This window comes from Mobula hypostoma, chromosome 17 (genome assembly GCF_963921235.1).
Source record: "Mobula hypostoma chromosome 17, sMobHyp1.1, whole genome shotgun sequence".
In the NCBI taxonomy this organism is placed as follows: Eukaryota; Metazoa; Chordata; class Chondrichthyes; order Myliobatiformes; family Myliobatidae; genus Mobula; species Mobula hypostoma.
This window is the reverse complement of record NC_086113.1, coordinates 61,594,234-61,619,203: the sequence shown is the minus strand read 5'-3', so window position 1 is coordinate 61,619,203 and position 24,970 is coordinate 61,594,234. Positions and strand designations below refer to the sequence as shown.

Sequence of the window (24,970 nt, the reverse complement as noted above, 5' to 3'; positions counted from 1 at the left end):
AGTATTGGCATATTGCTCATATTGTTCCATTCTTAGAGATAGTATATATAATTATCTGATAGACAGGGTCTGATTAGGAACAGTCAACATGGATTTGTGCATGGAAGGTCATGTTTGACAAATCTTATTGAATTTTTTGAAGAGGTTACCAGGAAAGTTGACGAGGGTAAAGCGGTGGATGTTGTCTATATGGACTTCAGTAAGGCCTTTGACAAGGTTCCACATGGAAGGTTAGTTAGGAAGGTTCAATCGTTAGGTATTAATATTGAAGTAGTAAAATGGATTCAACAGTGGCTGGATGGGAGATGCCAGAGAGTAGTGGTGGATAACTGTTTGTCAGATTGGAGGCTGGTGACTAGTGGTGTGCCTCAGGGATCTGTACTGGGTCCAGTGTTGTTTGTCATATATATTAATGATCTGGATGATGGGGTGGTAAATTGGATTAGTAGGTATGCAGATGATACTAAGATAGGTGACATTGTGGATAATGAAGTAGGTTTTCAAAGCTAGCAGAGAGATTTAGGCCAGTTAGAAGAGTGGGCTGAAAGTTGGCAGATGGAGTTTATTGCTGATAAGTGTGAGGTGCTACATTTTGGTAGGACTAATCAAAATAGGACATACATGGTAAATGGTAGGGCATTGAAGAATGCAGTAAAACAGAGGAATAATGGTGCATAGCTCCCTGAAGGTGGAATCTCATGTGGATAGGATGGTGAAGAAAGCTTTTGGTATGCTGGCCTTTATAAAATAGAGCATTGAGTATAGGAGTTGGGATGTAATGTTGAAATTGTACAAGGCATTGGTAAGGCCAAATTTGGAGTATTGTGTACTGTTCCAGTCACCAAATTATAGGAAAGATGTCAACAAAATAGAGAGAGTACAGAGAAGATTTACTAGAATGTTACCTGGGTTTCAGCACCTAAGTTACAGAGAAAGGTTGAACGTTAGGTCTTTATTCTTCGGATCGTAGAAGGTTGAGGGGGGACTTGATAGAGGTATTTAAAATTGTGAGGGGGATAGATAGAGTTGACGTGGATAGGCTTTTTCCATTGAGAATGGGGGAGATTCGAACAAGAGGACATGAGTTGAGAGTTAGGGGGCAAAGGTTTAGGGGTAACACGAGGGGGAACTTCTTTACTCAGAGAGTGGTAGCTGTGTGGAACGAGCTTCCAGCAGAAGTGGTTGAGGCAGGTTCGATATTTTCACTTAAAGTAAAATTGGATAGCTGTATGGACAGGAAAAGAATGGAGGGTTATGGGCTGAGTGCAGGTCGGTGGGGCTGAGTGCAGGTCGGTGGGACTAGGTGAGAGTAAGGATTCGGCACGGACTAGAAGGGCCGAGATGCCTTGTTTCTGTGCTGTAATTGTTATATGGTTAATAAGATAAAAATTGGAAAATATGATCAAACAACAATACACATTCATTTCAAGTTACAAATAATACCTTCTGTAAAAGTCATGGAACTGTCTCCTGACTGGGAACCCAGCTTGTCGTATTTTCACAGTCTCTAGCATCCCTGAGTACCTCAACTGATTTAAAACCACTGTTTGGTCAAACTGATCCGGCATCTGAAAGGAGAGAAAATGATATTCATCTACTTGACAGCTGTAGCGCACCAATACTCAGACACATTACTGTGCATTACCTCATCAATTACTAACCCTTCAGTGACTGGAATTTGTGACGCCAATTTAAATCAAAACTTCCTTGGCCAATCAATGTATTGTAGAAAGCACAGCACACAACATAACTTAATTGTTTGATCAGAATTTAACACTTAGTGAAAATATTAAAATCAAATGCAGATAATTGGTGGTTAGAAGTCATGGTGCAGACAGAAGCTGGATCTCAAAACTTCCTTAGAAAAGATAACATCACCTTCCACAATTCACAATAGGCAAGGAAGAGATTATTCTAAATTTAAATATTTAGTGTCAGCTTTGGAACTAGTAAATTGTTGATTGTTGTCACATGTACTAAGGTGCAGTGAAAGATTGTTTTCTATTCCATCCATGCGGAATATTTCATTACAGCAGTGCATTGCCCATGCACATTAAAAGTGAAGGAGGAAGACAAGTTATTCAGTCATTTCTGCTAATGGTTCATTGCAGCAATATTGCTGGTGGATGACTGCCCTTGCAAAACCAAATGCATCATTGGCTTTGATGGAACCAAACTTCAGCAACAGACTTCAGTAATGCCTGATGTGTAGACACTACCACGTATAAATGAGCTGCTAAATATTATCCAGCTCTGATGTACGTACATGTCCACTCCTATGAATGACAGAACTACTTCCCTCTCTCTCCATGTTTAGTAATTGTTCTTTCTTATCAGCCTTTGTGCTTTTGATACCATTCATCACAGCACTGTGGAGGTGTGGACACCACATGGAATGATCCCTCTATGATGAACGAATGAGAAAAGTTAAAGGAGCAAATGACCAACCTTTACTCCTAATCCTCATGCTTTTATTAAGTGTGGAACTGATAAAGGGGAGAAGGAATAATCATATTTTCTCCCTACACACTTCCAAAGCAATTTATCCATCACTTTCTTTTCTGCATCCTATTTATATTCCCTGATTCACTGAACATTACAATCAATCAAGCAATCACAATGTCTGAGCAGCAAAACAAATGTTTGGCAAGACCCTAATTTTTAGAAGGAAAATTGGGCTTTAATAGTTCAATCAGAACAGCTATTACTGTTCACAAGGAGGAAAAATCTGGGAAACAATATCTGTGCTGACACATTGAGAGGCTTTCTCTTTCGATTATTCTTGCACATCAAACTTGGTTATTTCCTATTGGAATCAGTAATTTTTTTTATCTCACTGTCCTGCTTGGCAGGCCAAAGTGCAATAACCTGTCCATTCTTATACATTTTCATCACAGAAACCTTCTGTTCACAGCATGAATCTGTTCACTAACAAAAAAAAATACAGACGCAAACACATCAAGACAAACATCAAGTGCTGCTGGAAGACCATCAACTCGGTGAAAGACGCCTAAAACATGTTGGGTCTTCCAGCACAGCAAGTTGTCCATAAGAGATGTTGTCATATTGCAGGAGTACATGCTGAGAGATGCTCCGAAGCTTGGTGTGGCCAATGTAGGGTCTCTGTAGAAAAACAGCCCTTTTACTACCATTCGTGGAGGGGCTGAGTCAGGTGGGGAAGAACTATAAAAATTGAGATAGTGTATTATCCTAGGGAACGGCAAATGACAAGCGTGCAAACACGAGGAAATCTGCAGCTACCTGTACTGGAATTTCAAGCAACACACAAAAAATGCTAGTGAACGCAGCAGGCCGAGCAGCATCTATAGGAAGAGACACAGTCAACATTTCGGGCCGAGACCCTTCGTCAGGACTAACTGAAAGAAGAGATAGTAAGAGATTTGAAAGTGGGAGGGGGAGGGGGAGATCTGAAATGATAGGAGAAGACAGGAGGGGGAACGATGGAGCTAAGAGCAGGAAAGTTGATTGGCAAAAGGGATACAAGGCTGGAGAAGGGAGAGGATCATGGGACGGGAGGCCTAGGGAGAAAGAAAGAGGGAGGGGAGCCCAGAGGATGGGCAAGGAGTATAGTGGGGGAGGGGGAGGGGGAGGGGGAGGGGGAGGGGGAGAGGGAGAGGGAGAGGGAGAGGGAGGGGGAGGGGGAGGGGGAGGGGGAGGGGGAGGGGGAGGGGAGAGGGAGAGGGAGAGGGAGAGGGAGAGGGAGAGGGAGAGGGAGAGGGAGAGGGAGAGGGAGAGGGAGAGGGAGAGGGAGAGGGAGAGGGAGAGGGAGAGGGAGAGGGAGAGGGAGAGGGAGAGGGAGAGGGAGAGGGAGAGGGAGAGGGAGAGGGAGAGAGAGAGAAGAGAAAAAATAAATAATGGATGGAGTATGAAGCGGAGGAGGGGCATTAACAGAAGTTTGAGAAGTCAATGTTCATGCCATCAGAGAAAGCAGGATCTCCCAGTGGCCACACATTTTAATTCCATGTCCCATTCCCATTCTGACATGTCTATCCACAACCTCCTCTACTGTCAAGATGAAGCCACACTCAGGTTGGAGGAACAACATCTTATATTCCGTCTGGGTAGCCTCCAACCTGATGGCATGAACACTGACTTCTCTAACTTCCGTTAAAGCTCCTCCTCCCCTTCTTACTCCATCCCTTATTTATTTATCTATCCCTTTTCTCTCTTTTTTCTCCCTCTGTCCCTCTCACTATATCTCCTTGCCTGCTCTCCATCTTCCTCTGGTGCTCCCCTCCCCATTTCTTTCTCCCTAGGCCTCTCGTCCCATGATCCTCTCCCTTCTCCAGCCTCATATCCCTTTTGCCAATCAACTTTCCAGCTCTTAGCTCCATCTCTCCCCCTCCTGTCTTCTCCTATCATTTTGGATCTCCCTCTCCCCCTCCCACTTTCAAATCTCTTACTATCTCTTCTTTCAGTTAGTTCCGACGAAGGGTCTCAGCCCAAAACGTCGACTGTACCTCTTCCTATGGATGCTGCCTGGCCTGCTGCGTTCAAAGGACAAGGGTGCTGTGGTTTAAACGATGTTGACCATGAATGCAAAAGGTTCTGCACTGCTTATTCTTCTGTATATATTTTTAGAAACATAGAAAACCTACAGCACAATACAGGCCTTTCAGCCCACAAAGCTATGCTGAACATGTCCTTATCTTAGAAATTACCTAGGGTTACCCATAGCCCTCTATTTTTCTAAGCTCTTTCTATTATGAATAAAATTTATTTCTGAGATTTAAAAAAATGAATCACATCACTGACCCTTCTACTCTCCTTTGAATAGTGTTGTGAGACCTTTTGTGTTGAACTGAAAGAGAAAATGCTCAGTATTAATTTCTGAAAGACCTAGCAAGAATGATAACCAGGTAGACCTGCTGGCATTGTCTGTACATGACATATTTACTGAGAAATGCCTGCAGTTGTCTATCGGCCAGTATTTGTCTCAGTACACTTAAGTCTGGGACATGACACATACATACTGATGCAGAAGTGACTATCTTTCAGCATGCTGCACTGATGGACTTAATCAATTAATGTGCCTCATAGATCCTGCACCAGAAAGCTTGAACTGAGTGGGAGTTGGAGAACTTTGAGAGTTTGATTGGTGGCATAGATTTATTATGCAGTTTTGTGGGTGGTGGTTGCTCTAGTCCATTTCTACATTGTGGGAAACACTGCTGTGGAGTCTTCACAAATTCGTTACATACTATACATTAAAAAAGTAGTGGTGTATTTGAAAGGAAGATAACACATGGAGTCGATGAGCATCTACCATAGACTAAATGGCCCAATCATTGTTTCAAAGCTGGCATTCCACGGAACTCCCTTAACCACAAGGACCACAGTATGCCCACACACAGATCCACAACAATGCCAATAAATAAACATTACTCTTTGACTGGAGATTTGTGAAGTCACAAAATGCCAAGTTATTGAAGACTAATTCTTGTTAGGAATGACAGGAAGTTTAGGTAGAAGGCCTTGTTTTCTTGAGATTGGCAAACAGCTGAAAAAAAAACTGCTTGTTTCATAGACAATGCTTTCCAATCTTTACTATGCCAAGTGTGATGGGAACAAACCAGGTGCAAGTAGCTCCTGCAGCACTATCTTGCCTAGTCTGGTGATGAATTGTTTCAAATGTAAAATTCTGATTTGTCCCTCATCTCAAAATCTGCCTTGGCTCGGTTGCAAATTGGACAAGTATATCTGTCAGCAGGCAGCCCGTGTGCCTGTGATTTATGCTCACAGCTTGACACAGAGAGAGCAGGATAACTGATCTTCACTGGTCATCCTGTTGCCTTCATTATTTTGTGTGGCATGTCCATCTCTGCAAGTGCATAATTTTACATCCGGGTCATTAATTTGCATCTGCAGCAAATGCTGAAGCTTCATGTAAGAAAAAATACTGCAGAAAAAAAAATGTAGGTACTTTTCTCCCTCTCCAGTGCCAACTCCATAGGAATAGAAGATTTAGAGTGCACACTTTAAAGAAGCCCTATTCTCTGAACTGATAACTCATTGCAAAGAATCATGGCAAGATTCAAAGTAAAGAGGGGTTGTTTCCAAATCAAATACAATAAAACCTAAAGTTAAATAAAGTTCTGTATTTGTGGCTACAAAGACCTTTTCCTAACTTAGCGCCAAAGGACAGATGGCTGCAAGTTGTCACCGGAATGTTGTCACGTCCTTGCACTCAAAAGGAGGTGTGTTTAATGTATAACAGCTTTAAAACATTCTCCCGTAACAACCTCATGTTCCTAGGAAACAGGAGGTCAAATAACACCAGAGGCCAGAATATTCCCATCCCTTGGTAAACCTAAATAAATAAAAGACGCTTTCGTACTACATTTTGAAATTTACCATTTACTGCAATATGGTCACAACAGCTTTTGTTAACATGTACAGAAACTAAAATGATTGCTATTTGTCCACTTGGAACCAAGAGCAAGTTCTAGAACATGTTTGTTAAAAACAAACCAGTTCGACTCAGATTAAGAGAACTACTCATCAACAAAAAATATCAAAAATTGTTTCTGTTCAACATATTTACAAAGCAGTAGACTTCTCATCCATCTTCTCATATTGGCAGTTACTTATGTGATTGTGCTGTTGGATAAAAATATACAATTGGATATGAAAAGCTGCTCTCAAGTATTGCTGTGAGTTTGTCCGCACACCTCACGCGAGCAGTTTTCCTCGTCGTGTACGCTCGGAGAACAGCAAGGTGCTGAAACTACGGTGCTAATCGATAACATGCACGCATCTCTGACAAAAACTGACGACACCAGCCTAGTCCAATGACTTCAGTCTGCAGATCTTGGTGAAGTCCAGGAGGAGATGGCACTAATGATACCAGAGGACCCGGTTTGGTGACCTTGTTTGGACACATTAATGAAAACAAGAAAGAATACTTTGAATAAGAGCTTCAGTTGTGGACATATGCTCACACAAAGCTCTGACATTCATTCACCCCCACTCACACAGACTTGCCAGAGGAGAGACAAGAATGACTGCCCTTAACATGAAGACAGTATCTGACGGAGAGTGGCATCAGAGAGTTGAATCCTAGTAAAATACAAGTTGTTGGGCATCAAGGGGAAAGCACTACAGTTGATGAAGTCATACCTCGCACAATGGAAAGTCATCCATCCCAGCCCCAAGGTAGTACTGCAGAAGTTCCTCAGAGTAATGATCTAAGCACAACCATCTTCAGCTGATTGATTAATGATCTTTTTGGCCATCATAAGGTCAGAAGTCAAGATTTTCATCAGCAAGTGAAAGAGCTCATACATGCTGGCTTGGACAAAATTTACACTTGGGCTGTTAAGTAACAAATAAATGTTCACAGGTAATGAATAAGTCCAAAAAGGAAGAACTTAACCACCTACCATTGACTTTCAATGCCATCACCTTTGCTGAGCTCCACCAGTATCCTGGGGGTTTACAGTCACCAGAACCCCAGCTAATCCAGTCACATTAACACCATGGCTACAAGTGATGTTAAGTGAATCCTTTATTCCTTCTTTTCCGTAGTCAAGCTCTTCTTCCGGCTGACATTGTGATTTTATTTCAACTTTATTCACAACACAATCTCCTCTATTAGGGAAGCCATCAGTGGGGAAGGTAATCACAGATTCAAAGACTGTTTTATCAAAGTTTTATGGAACAGCACCAGTTACATCATTGCTTATTCTCCCTTCAATGCAATCAGCTCATTTACAATTTTGTTTTCACACAGCTGACACATCATACCTACAATTCTAGATCTTATTTACTTTGCCTACACATTTCTGAGCATGCATACAGATTTCTGTCCACAAAGCTTGTCACTTCCAAATCTTCAGTTTTAATTCTCTGTCCCATTCCCATTCTAACCCGTCCTTTCTCAGCCTCACACACTGCTTTAACAACAGCCAATATAAGCTTGTGGAGCAGTGAGTCATTTTTTGATTCAGGTCTTTACAGCATTCCAGTCTTCTCTCCAAGTTAATAAATTATAGTTCACAACCATTTTTCAGATAATAAGCTTGCTGTTACCATTACTTCTCCTATTGATTGTTTACAGAGCCTATTGTCAGCACCTTGCACCCTCAACACTTTTATCATTTAATCTCTCCTGCTCTCCAAGTCATCACCATGTCATTGCTCCCCTCTTCTTATTCCTGGTCAAAATTTGTTACATCTTAAACTTTTCCATTCCTAGAGAAATAACTGAAATGCAAACTCTTGCTTTGCACTACACTTTGCTGCCTGACCAGCATCTTTGATGCCTCTTTATTTAGAAATACCTTAGTTCAGCTAGTTAGCCTTATATAAAGACCCACTGGAGCAGATGAGAAAACAGCTATATATACATAATAGAGGTAGAGGGAATCCTAGCCAACTGGTGCTGATCAAGATTAAGACAATTCTGAGGTAATGTTACTTGTATATCATGGTTAGAAGATCTTGCATACTTGTGCATCAAATACAAGATCCAGGATGCAGTGGGTGGTGAGAACTATTTCAGAATTACAAATTGACTAATAAAATGCATTTTTTATTTCACCTTCCTTATCACAAGATATTACAGTTGGTTTTGACACAATCGATAGAATCCATATTTTTTCTTAACACTGCTTTTAATTTTTCAGCACAAAGCATATTTGATTAATTCTTTTGTACTCAAAAACTGAGTGACTCACAAAATAGACATCAGAATGAGTCAAAGTGGTCAAAGTAGATAATGTGCCAACATTGCAGAAAATGGCTCTCGTTTCCCAGTCTCTCATTTACAATACGGTTCATGAAGTGGTATCAACCTTCAAGTTGTTGTTAATCATTGATTAATTTGCAAACTTGTACATTTATCAATCTGGATATCTCTGCTATAGATAGGAATTGGTAATGAGAATGAAAACAAGGTGAAAAAACATAGGCTTTATCTCTCAGCTCTGTGGTGAAGTTATGAACGAGCTGATTGTTCTCAATGAGAGACTAACAATGACATAACTCATAGTACCCTCATCCAAGCCAGCACATTCTGTTGGACTGTTATAAGCAGCAGCCATGAGTTTAAAGCTAAGATAACCACCATTGCTCACTGCCATTTATTGTGTGGATCCATACACAGTGGCAAAGTAGCAAAGGGCAGCCGGCACCGTTGGACCTTTTCATAGTAAGTCACTGTTTTCAATAGGTGAAAGCTGAAGAAAAAAGTTTAAATTAAAACAAAACAAACATGCATAGCAGGCCAACCAATCTATTGAATGATCATAGTATAATGAAATTAACTTACATTCCCAAGGAGATTTTTACTTTTTCTAAGATGTGGTCAACTACTGTCAAAATCTGCTTTGCAATAATGAAATGCAATTAGTCCTTGCATTGATGTCACAGTGAAACTGCTGATAATTTAATTCGAGCTTTGATGCTTAACTATATTGACAACTAAAATTTAATGCTTTAAATTTAGTGCTCCTTTCTCCAGACCATGGTGGTGATGTAGTAGTTAAAGTGCCAAAAAATAAAGATAATTATTCAGTTTACAAAAACCAAAGATGTGGACCAATACTTGATTAGTTTTATAAAAATATAGCAAATTGACAAAAAAAAATCCAGCACAATAATTAAGTGATTTGGAACATTGAAGAGAAACACAAGCTATGTTAGCACTGGAGTAACTTCACGCAATTTTGTTGCACAAGTTATCAAGTTACATCAACAGGTAGAATACACTTCACAAATGCAGTAGCAGAAGTACAATGTTATCAAGCTCCCTGCTGCATCCTCTTCCACTCTCCTAGACAATACCAAAGCTTTGTCATTTATTAACATTAACTTGGAACAGAATGACCCTCACATACCTTAATTTGCTCAGTATCTGTTTCTAGAAGTAGCAGTACTGCACTTCTAAATACTGTATCCACCAACAGCTGGTAATTGAGTTGGAACACAGCTTGGTTGTGTCTCCTTTAATACATTATTCTTCTTATTGAAAGAACAGAAACTACCTCGATAGAAACTGTTGCAGATTTTACTGGCTTGCAGGAGTCCAATTTGCCTTTTGAGATTTGCACCTTCATAGAATTTTTTTTCTTCAAATGCAGAAGAATTTTCTGAACAATTATCTGGATACTAAAACAAAATTCACTAGATTTTTTTTAATGAAAAGAGCAAACAAGTGGTCTTGCAGCAAACTGCTCATAGACACAGAGTCAATGGACTCGCCTTCTTCATCTCATTTCACTTTCCAATGAACCACTGGCACAGACCTACACAACCACCTCGCTCGTGTTCCCTAGGCAACCCCAGAAAAGAACAATTTGATTGTTGCGATCATTAGCATTTCTGTTGTTAAAAATGTTCAACTGGAGTTTAGGGACACCAGATGAAAACTTTTCCACTTGGTCAGTACTTAGACTCATTAGCCCGATGTATTGGAAAATAGGAGATTTTTTTGCTTAATATATATTTAATTCAGGCTTAAAGTATTTGTATACGACACACATTTGTTTCAGCCTTTCTATGCTTTTGCAGCTCAAAATTAGAATCAATAAGGTGACTTTTCCCCTTCCATTTCATCCTATTCACCGAAAAAAAATCATGAATCAGTAAATATGGGAAGCATAATGTTAATTTTAACAAGAGATGATTGCTGGCACATTTCTCTCAGCAGAAGAAAATATCACAGTAAAATCCTGAGCCCTGAAATTAAGCAACTGGGGTGTAAATCCCTCAACGGTTTCCACACTCCTCACCACGTCCAAGCCCAAAAATCCATGAGAGAGGTTTGCAATGGTTCAAAGAGTCCCTTTCTTAGCTTTAACTTCCGGGTGGGGTTAAAAACAATACCACAGATGAGTTGAGACACAATTGACCAAGTTCACTTCAAACACACACATTTTCCTGTACATGTAGTATTTTAAACTCCCTTTCCTATGCACATGATAAATTTTCAAGCTTTCTTGCACGGCACTAAGACAAGCACACCAAGGCTGAGCTATATGACACCTTTCTATACACATTTTTCAGGACAACTATTGCCAGGGTTGTGAACTTGAGAGATTTTTTTAAAATCAGGTGTCAGGCTTTACAAGCTCCAGTGAACCTCAACTCCCATTAAATTGTTAGGGATGAAGTGAAAGAGTGTACACTATCCCATCAGAATCTTTCCACAATATACCAAAGTACAAAGTGCCATGTATTTGGAATGTAGACAGCATCAGCTCAGGAGGTGTAAAGATGGGATATGAATGACAGTACCTGTCCCTCACTATTATCGTGTGCCTGATCCACTCAGAAGCAGCAATGCCACACAAACTGTTGCCATCAAGTTCATAGAGATCTCAATGATGACCCATTCAGCTTGTGATCCATTGATGAGAGTTCTAACTCAATCACAGCACGAGGGGAAATTGCATTCCTTAATTTAATAAACAATGTTTTATTTTTGTCCTAATTATTTTCTTTCTAATAAAATTATGTTTAATATATATTTTTCTTGTGACTGCTGCTTATGGGATGCTATATGCCTATGATGCTGTGGAAAGTTAAGTTTTCCTATTACATTTGTACATCCATGTATTTGTGAACACAACAATTACCTTAACTTTGACTTTAAATATTGAATAAAGATGACCATGAAGTCAATTATTGTAAAATCCTTTCAACTTCACAAATGGAAAACTGCCTTGCACACACTGTTTGGCTGAGAAATAGCTTCAAATTCATAGTAATGTGGCTGAGATATATACTTGCACACTAAAATGACCCTGCAAGGGGCTAGGATCATAGCCAATGTGCATGGGTAGTAAATTGGGTGGTATATTGGATCAGATTGGTTTATTATAGTCACATAATCAAGATAAACTTTTGTTTGCATGCCAGGCAGATCATTCCATGTATAATAACACTGAGGTAGTCAAAAGAACAGACTGTAGGATATAGGGTTACGTTGCAGAGAAAGTGCAAGGACCACTCAATCAAGATGTTTTCACTTAGCACATGAGAAGTCTATTCAAACATCTGATAAAAGTGGTCCTTGAGTCTGGTGGTACCACCTCTATGAACCAGATTTACCATTGTCAATAGTCCAACATGAAAGAATATATTTTTAAAAATGCAAAGCAGAAGTTTCTCATTAGATATTCAACACCCAACAAAAGCTCTGATCACTAGCTCACGAGTACAGGTTCACATAAAGGGCAGATTGGCTGCTTCAATAATTATATATTTGCTACTGAAGGAAAAAAAAATCCCTGTGTAAGTGTAAGTTTATCCCAAAGCATAAACTGGGCTCATAAGTACTAGTGAGATCCAGATCCCATTAAACTTACCTTCTGCACATTGGGTTTGATGCATCGGACAAAAAAAGGATTTGATGTGCTTAACGTAGCCATCAGCGAATGAAGAGAATTCTGAAAAAAATATAAAGAAATAGTTACAGCTTTCAACCTACAGTCTTTATAATGTTTACTTTCATTAACAAATCATGAATATTTTACTATGTATTCTCTTCAACAAAGATATTCTGATATACTATGTTGCCTTTCAGTTCTCTGACATTTCTGTAACCTCCTACATTATCCCAACAAAGTCTGAAATCAACTCAAGGAACAGTACATCATCTTCTTTCCAGATATGGTACAGCCTGTCTTCATATCAAATTGCAACTGGCTGCACGTTGGCTTCAGCCAAGCGGTCCACATTCCCTTGCGAGCTAACGTGCTCCTGGCTTACGTTCAGTGAGCTGCACTGGAATGCAACATGCATAAGAACACAACACTGCTTATCAGCCTTTCCAAGCCAGAAATCCAAAAGACATTAAATGTTATTGTACATGTACAACCTTTCATTCTGAAATACTGTGATTGAAAGCCCCTCTTACGTCTGTGCTGAGTGACCCTCATCTACATAAAAGTAACAATTCCATTCATTTTGGTAAAAAAAAGACAATGAGGTCTCAACTTGATGCAGCATTGCAGATTGGGGAAGGTTTTAGGGTGCGAGGAGGTGTGTCTCTCAAGGCAAACTGCTCCCACAGCCTCAGTATTATGAGGCTGGTACAACTGAGTTACTGGTGAATGGCAGTCCACCCAATGTGTTGGCGCTGGATGCTCGGCCATGGCAATGCCACAGGTAGGTCGTTGGATTGTCTGAAAATCGGAAACTACAGATGCTGGAAATATGAAATAAAAGCAGAAAATGTTGAAAACAAGCAGCATCAATGGAGAGAGAAATGGATTTAACATTCCAGACTGCACACTTTTTATCAGAACTGAAAGACAGAAAGCAAGCAGAGGAAGGAATAGATAAGACAAAGAAAATATATCTGATAGGGTGAGTTCTGGGTTGTTGTAAATTAAGTCTCTATTTAATGTCTCTGAGCCAGCTGGAGGTCCTCCAAGGCTGAACCAGGAATAAGGGTGTTTTTTTTTGCGGGGCGGGGGGGGTGGCCAGAGAAGGAATGTGAGCCTCAATTCTGGGTGAAAGCCACCAACAAAATTGTACTTCATGTCTTTCTCAATAGAGGCATCTAACTAACTACTATTTGGGTTCCTTGTCCAAATTGTTCATGGCTGTTATACTTTATACATTTTGAAGTATGAAACTTGCTTAATGAACATTAGGTGGCCAGGTCAACATCCTGCCCTGTGTAGATGATCTCTTACCTCATAGCCACATCCACTCAAGTGCAGCATCTGGGTATGGCAACCTGCAGAGAGCCACCACCATCTCTAATGACCTGCCAAAAGTTGGATAGCTTCCAGCATGACTTTCAGCCAGTAAGTATCTCACCTTAAAGAGATTTGAGCTTGAGTTTGATTACCTTTGGCACAGTCCAAGCTGGCATTTGCCATTCTACAAGGGACGTCCACGATAATGATCGTGATAATTAGCTCTGAGCTCCGATTCATGGTGCAACCACCATGAACTCAGTTTGGTGTTTGCTGCTTTAACATCGTGAGTTATGCTTCCTATTTTCCAGTATAGTCCAATCTTACTCTGTAGGTTTTGACTCATCTTGATCGTTCAACAGCACTTTATTGGTTGGGGGAACATTGGTTTTGGTTGCAGACACAGAACGTACACACAAAAGAAAACCAACGGAAATTATATTTACCTTGAACTGAGAGCTGACAGTTGGCTTTCGATGTTTGGTTCCAGATTTAAGTGTCTCCTCATTATTCTTGCTTGATGTATACTCGATTAAGTCATAGACGAAATCCAGTCTGAAATAATGAATATAATTATGAATGCCCAAGGCTAGGAATACATACGTTTCAATCTGATCATACCAGAGGATTACTTCTTCAATAACTGTCCTAAATGAAAGGCAGGCAAATTTGCTTTTTTTAAAAATGTGTCCAGTGGAGGAAAGTGTGATCTGATGTTACTTGCACCTAATCTAACGCTATGACCAACTTTTCATAGTAAAACTGAAGAAGTGTACATCTTATGATGCATCTCTTCTTCCCCCACTTACCACTTGATAGCAGATATAAAATCTAGAAAGCATGTACCACCAGACTTAATGATGGCTTCTATCTCACTATTACATGACTACAATGGACAACAAAGATTTTGCTTCCTGTATACTCTTGGGTGTATCTTATGGATTCTGGGCTGCTGATCATGTAGGTCACCATCCTTATCACACACCATTTGTGTTTTTTTTAAAATCACCTATATTTGTTATTTCAATTCATAATTCATGTCAATTAAATTATTGCCCACAACATAAACTGAGAAGTTTTCTATCTTATCCAGGCATGCCTGGACATGCTTAGGCAAGGCCAATGCTGCATGGCAGGACAGCTTTTAGAAAGGCTATAAATTTCTATGAAGGATTTTGATATTTGAGATTGATATTTCCTGGAATAACAGATGCTAAGATTAAGGAAGGCATTTTTGTTGGTCTGCAAATTAAACAGGTCATCCACGACAGGTAATTTGAAGATCTTCTAGTGGGACTAGAGAAAATCGCATGGAATGCATTCAAGAACGTTGTTGAAAATTTTCTTGTCAGCTACAGAACACCAAACTACCTTCAGCTGGTTAACAAAACCATGCAGTGCAACATGTCACTAAAGATTCATTTTCTGTATTCCCATTTAGACATTTTTCCTGCAAATCTTGGCCCTGTCAGTGACAAGCATGCTGAAAGGTTTCACCGGAACATTGCGGTCTAGAGAAACAATATTGGGGCAACTGGAATCCATCAATGCTGGCTGATTATCGTTGGATATTTAAGCAAAAAGCCTCAGAAACTGAGTACAAATGAAAATCATCAAGAAAACATTTTTAGCTTAGTTGAACAATTGCAAAGTGTCAGTACTGTTATGCAATTAAATGCATTATATTCAATAAAAGTTAATCTGTTTCTCCAAATTTCTACTTGATACAAGTAGTCTGAAATTATATTTGAGTTCAGCTTCAAGTGGTCTATCATAAACAAAAAATATTTTGAGGAAGCAGCACCACTGAGAAAATATGTTGCCCAGTGCTATTGAACAGTCCCCTGGTATGATAAGATGAACCTTACTGTTTGCATGCACTGCAATTTTTCTTTCATTATAGCACTGCATTCTGCATTCTTTTATTGTTTTCCTTTGTACTATCATGATTTAATATTGTGAAATGATCTGTATAGATGGCAAACAAAAAGTTTCACTGGACCTCAGTACTCATGGTAATAATAAACAAGTTACAAATTATATGGTGAAGCAAAAACAAAATAACTTTTAATGAAACATTAATTAACAGAATATTGAAACTGATATCCTTACAACTTATTTATGAAGCAAGAAAGATGATTTCCAGATCTAACTCAATACGAAAATAACTTATTTAGGTTTTGCAGCTTCATTGCACTAGTGAGGTTCCACATGGCTCCTTCAGCATCTTGTTCTATAAGCAGACATTAAGAGGCACAGTAGTGGAGCTAGTACAGCTCTTTTTTCACAGCTCCAGTGACTTGGGTTTGATCTGACCTCTGGTGCTGTCAGTGTGGAGTTTGCATGTTCTCTCACTGACTGCAAGATGCACCAGTTTTCTCCCACACCCCACAGACAAACACGGCAGTATAGTGACTGGCCTTTTGTTAGTTGGTGTCTGGAAGTGCGAGGACAATTTAGAGAAAATGCAGTGGGAGATAGGATTGATCTGCAAACTGGCTCTGACTTGATGTGCCAACATGACTTGCTCTAGCCTGAAGAAATGTGGAGATATAAGAAACATCTCTGGTCAATGCAAGAATGATGGGATCAAACTGCATTTCGCCAGAGTTTGTGTTGTTTTTTTGCATCATTATTCAGGAATTGACAAATGGCCATGTAAAAAATAAATATTTCCAGAACAAGAATCCAAGCAGAAATGAACAACTACTGCCAACAAACCTGGTGAATAAACTGATGGTTGAATGGTTTATGCAGTTCCCTCGGGAACTGTTCCCTCAGCTGTCTGCAGTTTCCTTCGCTAAGTACAATCAAAATTATTTTCTGCCTGGCCCTTTCACAGAGCCAATAGACACTGGAATTAAAGTTAAATTGTCCCCAGGGCCTGAAGCAGCAGCAGCTGAGAACATGAGACCTTGTTACACTAATTTATTTTAATTGAATGACTTGACCAATTAGCTTGATGTGGTCACTAGACAGGATACGAATGTTTCCTGAAGAGAGAAATCATGCAAAGCTGCTGTTTAAATATGTTTTATGTCACTTACACAAAAAACTATCAAGGAATTTTTATATTTCTTTCTTGATAACAGTCAATTAATCATTTTTAGAATGAGTGCAGATTAGAAGCATGTTGGATTTAAAGAAAGATTCGGTGCATGTATTTATTTCTTGGAGGTTCTGGAGCAGTTTAATTTCACCTTCTCGGGCAGGGAGCAGTGTTCATAGAGAGGTGGAAGGTGAGCTGCTAAGTACCTGCTGCACAAGTCTACAGACAAGTCTTCCATAAACTTATTTTATTTAGAGATACAGCACGATAACAGGCTCTGTCTGACCAACACGCCCACAAGGCCCCATTACACCTGTGTGACTTCCATACATCTTTGGAATGTGGGAGGAAACCCACACAGTCATGGGGAGGACCTACAAACTCCTTATGGATAGCGATGGAATTGAACCCAGGCGCTAGTGCTGTGATGGTATTAGACTATCTACTACGCCACTGTGCCGTCCACTGTTGAGTGAACAAGGTAAATATCCTCACTCCACCATCCCTTCTCTCTCCACAAAATGCTGGAGGAACTCAGCAGGCCACGCAGCATCTATGGAAAAAAGTACAGTTGACGTTTTGGGCCGAGACCCTTCGGCAGGACCCGCCCCGGCTTAATGGAATTCCTCTGGGAGATGATAGTCACGATGGGTTGAACTGTCTGCTTCCATATTATAACCAAAGGATGAAATATAATTTAGGGTTGATTTCCATCTCCCTCAAATATTGCCCTGAGCAACAAAGGAACTGCAACAAAGTTAGTACCTGCTTTCACGTAACAAGTTGAGAATGTCATGTCTGAAGGTATCTCTGTTCTTCTCCAAAATCCCCTTTACGTGATACAAAACCTTGGCAAGGAAAAGGTAAGAGTATAAATGAAATACAAGAAGGGAGATTGATAAAACAGTGTTGGTGCAAGTCCTTCACAGCATTATCAGCTGTGGCAGTAAAATGTGCTGTTAGGGATAGTGTTGAAAGGTGAATCAGAAACAGAATAATTACCTCTCCGGCATAGTGCTTCACTCCAAAGTAATGGTCAATCACTCTGGGCTTCACATAACATGGATTGCTCTGGTAAGAGGATATAATGTAGATTGTTAGTAAAACAAGTTAATACATTTTGGATGGATTCTGTCAGCAGTTTGTTTTGGGCTTATTCCCATACCAGTCTAAAGAGACTAACTATACTACACTCTGAAGAACATGGTGCACATGTAAGCTAATGAACAATTACAAATATATCAACAAATGAAGACTTAAATGGCTTATTTTACACTATTTACCTACAATGGAAGAATCAGTAGTTTACATCCACCATCTGACAGGCTTCATTCAAACAAAGGGAAGGCAAGAGATTGAAATGCTTTGTTGTTTAATTGTGTTGTTCTTTTTATAAATGATGAAAACTGGTAAGTTTCTAGTCACAGGTCAAAGTTCCTAAAGGCAATCAGAACCACAAAGCAAAGCTCCTGCCCCTTCTTCTGCAGATACCAAAACTCTGAACTTTACATAGTTCAGGCTCATACTGGCATAGCAATAGAAACCAGCCCAGATGATGGAGTGTGACATGGATTGCGGTGGAAGGAAGAGTTGGCTAGGGAAAAATTAACAGACTCAAAAATTAATAGTATCAATTCTGTCACATACAGTCCATAAGATCATAAGATATAGGAGCAGGCCACTTGGCCCATCAAGTCTGCTCTGCCATTCAATCATGGGCTGATCTAATTCTTCCAGTCATCCCCACTCCCCTGCCTTCTCCCCACACCCTGGCTAATCAAGAACCTATCTATCTCTGCCTTAAATGCACCCTATGACTTGGCCTCCACAGCCTCTCGTGGCAACAAATTCCACAGATTTACCACCCTCTGATTAAAGTAATTTCTCTGCATCTGTGTTCTAAATGGACATCCTTCAATCCTGAAGTTGTGCCCTCTTGTCCTTGACTCCCCTACCATTGGAAATAACTTTGCCACATCTAATCTGTTCAGGGCTTTCAACATTCGGAATATTTCTATGAGATTCTCCGCTCATTCTCCTAAACTCCAGGGAATACAGCCCAAGAGCTGCCAGACCTTCCTCAAACGGTAACTCTTTCAATCCCGGAATCATTCTTGCCTGCCTGTCTTTTCACTCTAAGCAGGTTTATTAATGGGATCAACATCAAGGATGCAAACACAAGAAAATCTGCAGATGCTGAAAATTCAGGGAACACACACACAAAATGCTGGTGGAACGCAGCAGGCCAGGCGGCATCTATAGGAAGAGGTACAGTCAACATTTTGGGCCAATACCCTTCATCAGGACTAACTGAAAGAAGAGATAGTAAGAGATTTGAAAGTGGGAGGGGGAGGGGGAGATCTGAAATGATAGGAGAAGACAGGAGGGGAAGGGATGAAGCTAAGAGCTGGAAAGTTGATTGGCAAAAGGGATACAGAGCTGGAGAAGGGGAGGATCGTGGGACAGGAGGCCTAGGGAGAAAGAAAGGGGGAGGAAGCTATAGATGCTGCCTGGCCTGCTGCGTTCCACCAGCATTTTGTGTGTGTTGTTTCAATATCAAGGAGCTCACTGGCAGCAGAGAACTGCCCACAAAGCTTACCGAATGCTGACTGTGCAGCTTCTCCAGCAACGTACTGTCAGTGCCCTTTGGAAAATGGCTCTCCTCATTGATTAGGGCCAGAATGCCCATTTTCTGAAAAAAAAAAGCATTAAAGTTAGGACGTCTAAGCAATTTAAACTTCACATATTAGAACTGATGCTTCTGGTTCAACTGTTAAACAATTGGACAGATACCTTTCGTGACTGTTAATCCATCAGAAAAGCAACACATGACAATTAAGATTAGCCATGGAAAGGCTGCCTCTACTTTCAACAGTTGTATTTCCAAACAGTATTTGTTCGATCAAACAATATTTTCATTTTATCTTAAACATCCCTTCCTTCCTTACCCCCGTGGATAAGTGTGAGGATTTCACGACTCAAGGAAAAAAAAAATCTTGTATTTCCCAAAATGCTCTGGAGCTCCATTGCCACAAAAATTGAGCAAAAGCTTAAAATACTCCAAGCATGAAAATAAATGGATGTAAAATAATAGGCCGGATTTCCAAGTTGCTGTTAGCTTACTCTACCAAGTAAGGCCGTGTGGTACACACCAAGAGCCTTCTGAACTGTTGTAAACTGTTGACCAGCTGGAAAGCTCCAACAACAGTGGTACCATAAGGATCAGTGCTGAGAGCATCACTGTTTTAGTCTAAGCGGCTCAGATAAAGGAAACAAATACTCCGTAGCCAGACCTACTGCGGAGCCAGTTACAAAGGGATGACGGCAGGTTAACTGTATGTTGGAGAGTAATGGAGGCAAACATGGTGTCATTGACTTGGGACGGAAAACTAAAACTTTACTTAATTGTAAATAAACTTTGTACAGCTGCCATAAAACAAAAAAAATTCCTTTAATTTAATCCAGTATTAATAAATCTGATCCTGATTCTGACAGGAATTTGACTATCCTCACAAATGTAACACAAAGTCAGTGGTAATTGCAAACCCAAAAATTTACAGACATTGGGGATCAGATGTAAAAGTGGAAGGTGCTGAAAGCCCTCAGCAGGTAAGGGAGCATCTGTGGAAAAAGACACAGAGATCGTACTACAGCTATGAAGCAGGGGGGTACTGGGAGCTGAGACGGGGGGGGGGGAAGAGAGACGGGGGGGGAGAGAGAGAGACGGGGGGAGAGACGGGGGGGGAGAGACGGGGGGGGAGAGAAGGGGGGGAGAGACGGGGGGGGGAGACGGGGGGGAGACAGGGGGGGAGACAGGGGGGGAGACAGGGGGGGAGACAGGGGGGGAGACGGGGGGGGAGACGGGGGGGGAGACGGGGGGGGAGACGGGGGTGGGGGAGACGGGGGTGGGGGAGACGGGGGTGGGGGAGACGGGGGGGGGGAGACGGGGGGGGGAGACGGGGGGGAGACGGGGGGGGGAGGGGGGAGACGGGGGGAGACGGGGGGGGGAGGGGGGGGGGGGGGGAGGGGGGGAGAGACGGGGGGAGAGACGGGGGGAGAGGGGGGGAGAGACGGGGGGAGAGACGGGGGGGAGAGACGGGGGGGGAGAGACGGGGGGGAGACGGGGGGGAGAGACGGGGGGGAGAGACGGGGGGGAGAGACGGGGGGGAGAGACGGGGGGGGAGAGACGGGGGGGGAGAGACGGGGGGGAGAGACGGGGGGGAGAGACGGGGGGGAGAGACGGGGGGGGGAGACGGGGGGGGGGAGAGACGGGGGGGGGAGAGACGGGGGGGAGAGACGGGGGGGAGAGACGGGGGGGGAGAGAGGGGGGGGAGAGACGGGGGGGGAGAGACGGGGGGGAGAGACGGGGGGGAGAGAGGGGGGGGAGAGACGGGGGGGAGAGACGGGGGGAGAGACGGGGGGAGAGACGGGGGGGAGAGGGGGGAGAGGGGGGGGAGACGGGGGGAGAGACGGGGGGAGAGACGGGGGGGAGAGACGGGGGGGGAGAGACGGGGGGGAGAGACGGGGGGGGAGAGACGGGGGGGAGAGACGGGGGGGAGAGACGGGGGGAGAGACGGGGGGGAGAGACGGGGGGAGAGACGGGGGGGGGAGACGGGGGGAGAGACGGGGGGAGAGACGGGGGGGAGAGACGGGGGGGAGAGACGGGGGGAGAGACGGGGGGAGAGACGGGGGGAGAGACGGGGGGAGAGACGGGGGGGAGAGACGGGGGGGGAGGACGGGGGGAGAGACGGGGGGAGAGGGGGGAGAGACGGGGGGGAGAGACGGGGGGGAGAGACGGGGGGAGGAGAGGGGGGGGAGAGACGGGGGGAGAGACGGGGGGGAAGAGACGGGGAGAGAGACGGGGGGAGAGACGGGGGGGGAGAGACGGGGGGGGAGAGACGGGGGGGGGAGACGGGGGGGGAGACGGGGGTGGGGGAGACGGGGGTGGGGGAGACGGGGTGGGGGAGACGGGGTGGGGGAGACGGGGGTGGGGGAGACGGGGGTGGGGGAGACGGGGGTGGGGGAGAGACGGAGACAGGGACCAAACAATGTGATATGTATTTTTATATTTCATATTCAGAACCACTGATCAGAGAGCACACTGACACCCACAGGTCACAAATGTTCTTCAATATCAGAAAATACAAATTGCAGAGTTGGAATTTGTCAATACATTGCCAAAAGAGCGGTCTGCAGAACATCTGGCTCCAATTCAGTCAGCTGAGAGTCTCCAGATGCTATGTAATAACGGATTAATGTATTACATTTATGATCCAAACAATTCATTCTTGTAATAGTTCTCAATTTATTGTTCAATTGAATTTTTTGCCAGAATTGTGAAATTATTATTCCTACTTTCTCAACTCCTTCTCCCCCACCAAATGCTCCAAGTTGCTAACCTCAATGCTACATGTAGTTTAAAGCTATTTAGGATGATTATAAGTCATAACAGTACTTTGCATACCAACTAGAATAGAATGCAGTAACATTTCTTTGCTGCTTTTTGGTGACAACACTAATACACTCACTGCAGGCAGTTAAACCATGTGGTCTCACCTATCCTAGGTCTGTTGATTGTAATGAGTAGCCAGATACATGACCATACAAACCCAGAATCTTTATGCAATGCAACAGCATCACTTGAAATGGCCAGAACAGGCATCAATCAAAGGCTTTGGGCTACTGTCAATCTGATCCTGACTCTGATGAAGGATTTTTGAGAAGGCAGCACTGAAGACACAGGCCACATCGGTTTTTCAAGATGTGAATGTTTCAAGCAAAGAGAGGTGATTATGCAAATTACAGGGTGCATTGCTAGTCAACATTGGCAAGTAGAATTCAAAGAACTTGAGAATAAAAAGCATATATTTATTGAAAATATGTTTTAAAAAAAGGTTTCAAACAGGAGTTTGCAAAACCGTTTTTGTTCACAACCAAATTTAAAATTGCAAGTTTCAGTGGTGGAGAGTGAAACTATATTTAAGCATGGCCATTCAAGATTTATGACATTTTTGTTCTTAAGCAGTCCCTCATGATCAAGGGTAATCTGCTTCTGCTCTAGCTTTCTGGGTTTTGTTCCTCATGATCAAGGGTAATCTGCTTCTGCTCTAGCTTTCTGGGTTTTGTTCCTCATGATCAAGGGTAATCTGCTTCTGCTCTAGCTTTCTGGGTTTCAAGGTGGCCCACAGAGCCAAGGCAAGGATCAAAAAGTCTTTCACAGTTGGCCAACAGGTCGGGCGAGTAACTTCGGAATGGTGCACTATTTCTGCCGCTTCTGTGTGCTTTCAATGGATGAATGAGGTTATTAACAACATCCTAATTGCTCACACTTCACTTTGAGGGATAATGGACTAAAAACAGGCAAATGGGACAAGCTTAGATGGGCATCTTGGCTGGCATGGATAAGATGGGCCAAAGGGCCTGTTTCTATGCTGTATTATGGTATGACTCCAGGTGGCAGTACCATACTATACAAGTGGGAGGCCGACTGCAGAATACATGCCAAAAAGATGCACTGCAGTTGCCTGCCTAGGCTTCTTCCACAACACCTTCCAAAAAGGACGATAGCAACAGGTGCATAGAGGGTCACCACCACCTAGTTGTACTAATGTTTGAGTTCCCCTCACATATTACTAACATGGAAATTATATCATCCAGTCTAAATTCTGGAATCCCCTCCCTAAGTCTTTTGGGAGCACCTTCACCTAAAGAACGGCAGAGATTCAACACAGCTAATCCTTAAAATTTAAATGTTAATTTCAGATTTCTTGCATCCTTGACATTTTGCTGTTGTATGTGGATGTCAAACCAGGCAAGTCTTTAAAAATAATTAAAGATCAAAGAAAACATAGAAATAAAAATTTTAATCATGTAAACATTCAAAAGTGCATGAAATCGATTTAAAGCACTAAAGAAAAACGATTAATTCAAATAAATATGAACGAACAAATTGTTAGTCCTCCCCCCTTGAAGCTATTAGATGAATGGATGCTGTGTCCACGCCCACAGGTCTGAACTGGTTCTAGTACAGTCAGCAGAAAACCCTGGGTGACCACTGAGGAAAAGCACCAAATTCTTGCTCTGCCACAGGCTTAATGAGCTCATCTTCAGAGCACAGTTGGAAGTCTCCACAGAGAACAGTCAGCAAATTCAGGAAATCCTTGTTAGTGCTTGAGTTCTGAATATTCTCACCGGGTGAAATAGTTTGGCATGGATCTGACCAATCCCAGTTTAATAGATTTACAATTAAGTACTACATACAATCCAGTGAAATTCCACTACACTGATTGGTTTAAATGCATATAGGACTGTCATTTAAATGTGGACATTACCTTTTCAATGAGATCCAGACACTCCCCATTATCAATCCAATCGATGTTTTCCCAGATTATTCCATCTCTAATGAAAAAGAAATTGGGTTTGATGAAGCAAGCAGTTTTAGAATCAAATTCCTCTTTGTAGCTGATATTATTCTGAAACCCAGGTACACTTCCATTTTGTAGAAAGTGAAACAAAGTTAATGTTTTAGATCAAAAACCTATTGTCAAATGTAGGATCTTTCCTTGACCTGAAACATTAATTGTTTCTCTTTGCACAGATGACGCACAAGTTTCCAGCATTTTCTGGTTTTATTTCAGATTTTCGGCTTCTGGAAGTTTTTGATTTAACATAAAATCCAATTCTATATGAAACAATTCAAAATTAGCAATTCGACTCGGACTGCTGACCGATGCAAACCATTGAGTGAAGCATAAATTCACTCATTATCTTGAATTATTTATTTTTGAAGTGTAACAAACTTGAGCTTCTTACCTGCTGTATTCCAACTGTTCCAAGGAAAATATGTGCTTGTTAAAGTATTCCTGAAGTTTTTCATTTGCATAATTGATATTGAACTGTTCAAATCGATTTATCTGTTGATGAAAGACACGATTGAATGCATATTAAAGAAAGAAGGAATGTAGTGGAGAACCAAGGCCAGTAAAACAGGAGAGAAAGAAAATGAAGGAAAGTAGCAAAAGAATTTTGTTGCAATGACATTGTAAATAAAAATAATTTTTCTAATTCCTATACCTCAAAGTTTTCAAATCCAAATATGTCAAGGATTCCCACTGATTTGTAGTCCTCCTTTCCTCTTACTCTGCTGTTGATCTTCCGGATGATCCATGTAAAACACTGGGAGTAAAGTGCCATAGCCATAGAATCTCTGGAATCCACAGCCTGCAAAGCGCGCAACGTCATTTAAATA

At 41.9% G+C, this 24,970-nt stretch overlaps 1 protein-coding gene across 1 annotated transcript in view; it reads right to left on the bottom strand.

Annotated features, from left to right (window-relative positions):
• Positions 1 to 24,970, bottom strand: part of myo10 (myosin X) — a 296,284-nt gene that overhangs the window by 51,699 nt on the left and 219,615 nt on the right. The window contains exons 12-20 of the mRNA XM_063069990.1: positions 24,796 to 24,942; positions 24,535 to 24,635; positions 24,054 to 24,120; positions 19,322 to 19,414; positions 17,725 to 17,793; positions 17,488 to 17,570; positions 14,120 to 14,228; positions 12,333 to 12,413; positions 1,444 to 1,568 (exon numbers count right to left, since the gene is read on the bottom strand). Coding sequence (XP_062926060.1) covers positions 1,444 to 1,568; positions 12,333 to 12,413; positions 14,120 to 14,228; positions 17,488 to 17,570; positions 17,725 to 17,793; positions 19,322 to 19,414; positions 24,054 to 24,120; positions 24,535 to 24,635; positions 24,796 to 24,942 — 875 coding nt within the window. The remainder of the gene's footprint in view (positions 1 to 1,443; positions 1,569 to 12,332; positions 12,414 to 14,119; positions 14,229 to 17,487; positions 17,571 to 17,724; positions 17,794 to 19,321; positions 19,415 to 24,053; positions 24,121 to 24,534; positions 24,636 to 24,795; positions 24,943 to 24,970) is intronic.